The sequence below is a fragment of the Thunnus maccoyii genome, chromosome 18 (assembly GCF_910596095.1).
Source record: "Thunnus maccoyii chromosome 18, fThuMac1.1, whole genome shotgun sequence".
Classification (NCBI taxonomy): domain Eukaryota; kingdom Metazoa; phylum Chordata; class Actinopteri; order Scombriformes; family Scombridae; genus Thunnus; species Thunnus maccoyii.
Window position 1 is genome coordinate 12,260,007 of NC_056550.1, and position 7,025 is coordinate 12,267,031.

General features: G+C 35.3%; 1 gene segment (V, D, J or C); it reads left to right on the top strand.

Annotated features, from left to right (window-relative positions):
- Window positions 1-6,261, top strand: part of LOC121883742 — a 37,392-nt gene extending 31,131 nt beyond the window's left edge. Inside the window, 6 exon segments of the C gene segment in view lie at window positions 1,421-1,723; window positions 2,803-3,135; window positions 3,521-3,826; window positions 3,962-4,288; window positions 4,759-4,895; window positions 5,814-6,261. Of these exon segments, the coding sequence occupies window positions 1,421-1,723; window positions 2,803-3,135; window positions 3,521-3,826; window positions 3,962-4,288; window positions 4,759-4,895; window positions 5,814-5,828 (1,421 nt within the window).
- The last annotated feature ends 764 nt before the right edge of the window (window positions 6,262-7,025 follow it).

Here is a 7,025-nt window from a genome sequence, read left to right on the forward strand (position 1 = left end):
CTGAATCCAAATTTGCAAAAGCCGGGGAAAATATGTCAGAGGGTAGATTGTCATGAAATAAGCTTCCATGGAAAGTGTAGTTAGCTGGGAACAGGTTTTTGTATGCAGTGGTTAACAATTTGTTAGACTGTGACAATGCTTTTGACTACTGGGGAAAAGGCACGATGATCACCGTCACCTCAGGTATGTTCTTTTATTATTTCCGATTGAAGAAAGAAATTCCTAATCACATCATTAAAATATATATAATCATTTTCAGGTAGTCACAACTGTTGGCCAGTGATCAGACAGCCAACAGCATTTTGTAGCCTGACAAAGAACTGATCAAAAGTTTAAAACTCCTGACTGTTAACATAAGACAGTTAACATAAGTCTATCAACTGCTATATATTGTAGTGTGATTTTAATTGTTTCCTGAATCACATTGTATGACATGAAGTAATGGGATAGTAATGGGTTTTTGTGAGAAGTGTGAATTGACTTACTTTACTGTGACAACTGGGCTTTTGACTACTGGGGAAAAGGCACTATGGTAACAGTAACATCAGGTAAAATATGTACCATTTAAAATCTACAGCAGGATGTGTTTCAAACTTTGAAAAGTCATGTTTAAGTTATACTGTAACTTCTCTGTATTGTAAAGCAAAGTGTTTTTAACATGAGAAAAGTCAAAACAGCGATATTCTCAGTAGGATACGATGAAGGATATTTTTGGCAAATTTATATTTTGGTCGTTAAAGTGAATTTTATAACAAAACAGGGTTAATTAAATGTAAAGGGTAACTTTTTACGCATGCCATTAGTAGATGTAGCGTTTTTATACTAACAGTTAAGTAGATTCAGCACTGTGCTACTACGGTGCTTTTGACTACTGGGGAAAGGGTACAACAGTAACTGTTTCATCAGGTAAGAATACTCTTTGATCTCATAAATAATCGCTAAATTGAAACAAAAGAAATACGTTTTTGTGACAAATTGTTCCTACTGGCACTTATAATGTGACTGCAATCAACACGGTCAGTTGATGTTTATCCGTTTATCCGATCCGTGCTGCAATTTCAAAATTACAAATAATTATTGTTTTAGATGTTGTTAAAGTTATGCATTGAAAGAGATTTACCTATTCTATATGGAATAACAAAACCACACAAATAATGTTATTTAGGTATGTTAATCTTAGTGCAACATAAAATGTCTAAATAAATGGGATCGGGTGACAAAGGTCCGCGTATGGAGGGAACTTTATATTTCCAATTTCACCATTTAAAAAGGTAATGGTTTTCATGCTGTGCTTTGTTATACGACTGTATCAACTCAATTGTACATCTCTTTGTTGTAACCAGTGCTTGGTGAAAAATAACTGTTGACATTAAATTTTGTTTTGATATGTTTATTACATGTCTGCTTTTCCCTTCTTTAGCCACACCACGTGCACCGACTCTGTTTCCCCTGGCACCATGTGGCTCTGGGACTGGAGACATGGTCACTCTTGGCTGCCTCGCCACCGAGTTCACACCCAGCTCAGTGACCTTCTTATGGACCAAAAGTGGGACTGCCTTGACGGACTTCATCCAGTATCCTCCAGTACAGAAAGGCGAATTTTATATGGGAGTCAGTCAAGTCCAAGTGAGGAGACAGGACTGGGAGGCAAAGCTACCTTTTAAGTGTGCTGTGACACATCCAGATGGAAGTCCTTCCATCGACGTTATTCCACCTCCACCACGTAAGACTTATCCCATGTCATATATTATTACAAATTACTTTAAATAGTTGATATAGATATAGAATAATTGAACTAGAGTTTTTAGCATGACAGTGTTGTTAACATATTTTCTAAAAATGTACATGCAGTTTGGGAATAATAACTGATTGATAGTGTCATACTGGATTTAATTGAATTTTGCTTTCTTACAAAATCATTTGGTGACCTTATGTCAAATAACTAGTAAATAACTATTCAAGTTACAAAACTCTTGCTGTTATAATAATTTTATAATAAATGTATTTATATATCACAATTCATGCAATAAATGCAGATCTGAGTGCTTTACCAGATAAAATGAAAGACTAAAAGATGAGAAGGAAACTATAATAAAGTTATAAGTCAGTGTTATTGTTGTAGTTTGTCTATAGACAGTTCATTTCTATTACTTTGCTTTGTTGGTTTTCCTGAGAAACATTATTGGAGAACTGTCAAAATATTAAATAGTGTGACATAATCTCAGATATTTTTAATTGCAGAATCAGTAGGCCTAGCAGGCAAAACAAACAGTGAGGTGGAATAAAAAGGCTGAAGCTTGCTCATGTATATTCAGCTGCTGACTTTCTCTCACCTGTCCAAGAGCAGATTATTGCAAAGTGTTCTGCTTCTGTCCATCTATCTGCATAATAGTTCTTGTTCTTCTTGATCTCTGTCTGGCTTCACGTTCACTGTATGTTGTTAATTAACATTCACTGTTCATAACAAATGTTTAATCTGTGTTTGCTTGCCTGAACAGTCAATGTATATACAGAAGCGAGCGTATACTGTCAAAAGTATGTAATAATTGTTTGTTTTTTCCCATGGAAATTTCCTTTTGACTCTTTCTGCACACTTGAGTTACAAGTTAAATGTTAATTTGAGGAGAGTAATCAGTATGTTCACGTATACATGCAAGTTGCATAACATACACTAGTACAGTCTATAGATTAAATGGACATTGTAGCAAACTGTTCACCTCTGCTTCTGCATATATATATATACATATATATATTATTCCTGGCTTCCGCATACATATATTTGTGTATATGTTTGTTTTTCAGCTGCCAGAGATTTGCCAACTCTTAAAGTGGCCTCCACTGTTGGTGGAAGCGAGGTTTCCTTCTCCTGCTATGCCAAAGATTTCTCACCAAAAGAATATGAGATCAAATGGCTGAAAGATGACGGGGATGTCCTCAACAAAGTATATGAGATCAAAACACCCATTAAGGAAAGCCAGAACGATGGAAAGACACTGTACAGTGTAGCAAGTTTTCTCATGGTACCCACCAGTGACTTGAGACCTAATTCCACTAAGTTTACATGTGAGTTTAAGTTGAAAAATGAAAACGCACTTGTGAAAACTGTGACCTACGGAGGGTCATGTCCTGAGCCAAGTGAGTATATTTCTTTTTTTTTTTTTAAATGATGTAAATTCAATTTCAATTCTAATGCTTTTGCAGCCATGTTCATTCAATAATTGTTAAATAATTGTAATTATAATAATAATTTCTGGAACCAATAAAGACAGTGTATGAAAGGAAGATTGGTAAAAAAACCACAATTTTATACTAAAATCCTATGTTTGACTCCCATTGTCATTTTATATATTTGTGTATATGATGTCATACAGTAGGTACTTTTGTCTGTGGCGAGAGGCCTAATTGTTTTCTCATGTTTGCAGTAGGACTTGAACAGCGTCCTTCGGTGTTCATGCTGCTTCCAGTAGAACAGGCTAAAAAAGAAATGGTGACCTTTTCTCTGTTGCTCTTCCTCATGTAGCTCCTATCACAGTGACACTGAACCCTCCAAGTCCCAAAAAGTTTTTCAACAACGACCAAGCAGAGTTGGAGTGTATCGTTGAAGGACAAGACAACACCATTGTATCTGAGACTGAAATTACTTGGCAGATTGATGGAAAAAATGTGGCCGGTAATATGGGACTGCCAAAGACTGCAGGCAGTCAGTACAGCAAAACAAACACGCTGACTCGTTCTCTCACTGAGTGGCTGCAAGTCAACACAGTGCGCTGTTCTGCAAAAAGAAAAGACGTGACAGTTACTAAAGATCTGACTCTCCACAAAGGAGGTATGTCACTAAATGATGGAGACTGATTGGTAGAACAGTAATCTGTGAATCAACTCAAACACACACATCATAATGTGGTATAGCAAACATGAAGCTAAATAAAATCCTCCCTGTTTAACTAAATGTCTCTTTCAGATCGGAGCGAGCCAAAAGTGGCAGTCCACATTCTCTCAGAGGAGGACATCAGAGAAAACTCAGATGTCACTCTGGTGTGTCTGGTCTCCAGTTCTGTGCAGAAGGATTATTACATAGCCTGGTCAGACGATGCTGGACAAAAAACTGGGAACTACGTTGATGGCATCACCTTCCTCCCTCAGAAGACCCAACATGGCTACTCAGTTACAAGTGTTTACACCATCAAGAAGGACAAGTGGAACCAGCAGCGCTCTGTTTTCAACTGCAACGTCTGGCCTGTTCGCAGCAATAAGTCCATGATAACACGAGGAGTGTCGAAAGCCACGGGTAATTCACTTGAATGTGACAAGTAGTAGATTCAGCTTTAAATGTGGTATTTTGTGCTAATGTGTCGCTCTGTCTCTGTATGTATTTTGACTGTAAACATGTCAGTTTAGTTTCATTTGTCATCATGTTGTGTTTCAGTTTGTCTTTGTCATATTGTCTAACAGCTTGAGAAGTGTGCTGACTGTTTCAAATAAATGTTGCATGGAAACACTTCTGTCACATGTTCATGAATGACTTCAGTATTTCAAAACAAAAGGAAAAGCAACAGTAAAGGGTCACTTTGTATGAGTAGTTTTCAGTGAGGCCTCACAGTTAAATACTGTACTGTTCTAATGCTCAAACATCCACACTAACAAGTGAGAAAATAATACATAATATTTGATTCCAATTTATTAGCATTATTTAAGAGAGAAAACCTTTGTTAAGACAAACACACATTCATATCTAACAATTTATGCATCCTTCTTCAGAAATGAATATTGCTGTGAGTTGCACAGATGATTCCACTGAAGAGGACGAGTTCAGCAGCCTGTGGTCCACAACCTCCTCCTTCATATTCCTCTTCATATTCACTCTCTTCTATAACATGATATTCAGTCTGGTCAAGGTAAACATGCAGGCTTTTCAGTTTTACTCAAGTCTAATAACTGTATAGCATATAATAAAGAATATAATCAGGTTATAAAATAAACACTAGTCATTTTAACAGCAAGTAGCAAGTTTGTCTGCTACAAAGATCTTGAAAGGAAGACTGGAAGAAATGAATTCACTTAGCTTGATAAAATAAATAAGACAGCAAAACAAACAGGAAATATCACATCATTGAATAATCAGTCTGTCAGTTATAAAGAGTGGTTTAAAAGTTTAACAGTCTAAAGTCTCAGAAGATATCTGATCCATTATGAAGACTTTGAAGTAACCTTGTCAAGTCTTAATGGACTAAACTGACATTCAAAGAGTTTGGCTCATTAGCTTCCTTCAATATCTGAAGAGTTAATTGGCACCAAATCAGTTGCTGAAGCTGACTGGTAAATTGCTCTATCTGGCTATAACATATTTTATGTTTGAGTTAAAAATGTGATATTACAGGCTTATTGTGTTGGTTTTTACACAGTAAAGTGATGTGAAATGCATCATTTTCAGTGCGGCTAATCAGCACAGGTGTAACTGATCAACATTTATCAGTAGCAGAGTGCAGAACATCTCCAACCTCAGAAACACGCTGAGCTGTGTGACATTTTATTAGATTAGCAACATCATAGATACCAACCATCTTTAAGTGACCAATCAAAGGGAGTTACCATGACTTAATATATGAAGATAATACTTTTTATGCAGGATCTTAAAAAACATTATTGAAATGAACGGTTAATGTAATAGTTATAAAACACTAGCTGCAGTAGATCTGCTGGTCAGAGCTGTCTGCTGATGACACACAGATCATTTGCTTGTCAATCTTTTAACAGGATGAATCTTCAGATTGAGTGTTTTTATTTTTTTAACTGTTTAATGTTTGTTTTTTCAGATGAAGAGTCAATAAAGGATGAGATGGATGTGCAGCATAAACAGCTACAGGTCTTCATTTGTTTCTTGTCTTGTTTAAATCTACTTTTTAAAATGTGTGCATAATCAATGATCTACTGTTTATTTCCAAAATAAATGGTCTTAAAACATAATGATTAACTATGTCACTGAAAATGGATGTATCTCTAACCTGTAAAAAAACAAAGAAACAAAAAATAAATAAATAAAAATAAGACTGCTACAAATTATATGAAGATTTTTTACTGCATAGGTTTCTGTTGTGACATAAGGACTATAGATCATGGAAGTGTGATATTCATTTTCATTGGTATGTAAATAACAAATTGTATTGAAGGAAAAATAGATATTTTCTACACATTGTTTTGTGTTTTGTAGTTTTGACTATAAATCTTTGCTTTTTATATTTGTGATTCCATGTTTGTTCATTTTGTTGATTGTATTTTCTTTTATCATTAATTCAATAAATATGATACTAAATATCAAACTTGCAATTGATATAATTTTGACAGCCACATAAAAATGTAATGAGTATGTGTATAAGTGTTTCTAAGAACATCTAAAATAACATCTGTTCAAGTCAACAGACCGTAAACTTTTGTTATCAGTTAAACTAAGAAGGTTTTTCTGTTTCCTGGTGTTTCTAATTATATTATGGTTAGAGAGTCACTTCCTCTCTCTCTCTGCACCTCTGGGACCACACCTGCGGCTGTGAAACTTTGTGGAAACTGTCAGTACTACAAATAAACTTCCTCAAAGCAAAAGACACATTTTCACTGAACATATTTGCATATCAGCATGTATCCGAGCGTGAAGTGGCTCCTACATACAGCAGACACCCACTCTCATAGACACAGGCAAATTCATAAAAGCCTCATTGTAAGCATTTTTCACAAATGTGTTGGATGTTCGGGTGTTTTGAATATATTCTCAGTCACAATGGCAAAGCAGCATAAATTATTTATAGAGATATTTAATACACAGTATTCTATGAGCTACTTTTTTTTGTCATAAACTTAAAACACATACAGAAACTTTCTCTCTTCAAATTTGTATCTAAACCTTTTCATTAGAAAGTTCCATTGTTTTCCATCAAGTCAGGAAAAGGTGTGCTCTCTTGTAAGCATGATAAGGTTTGTGTGAGTGCTTCTGTCACTGTGGTTACTATGGTAACTGGGTACATGACATTTAAATA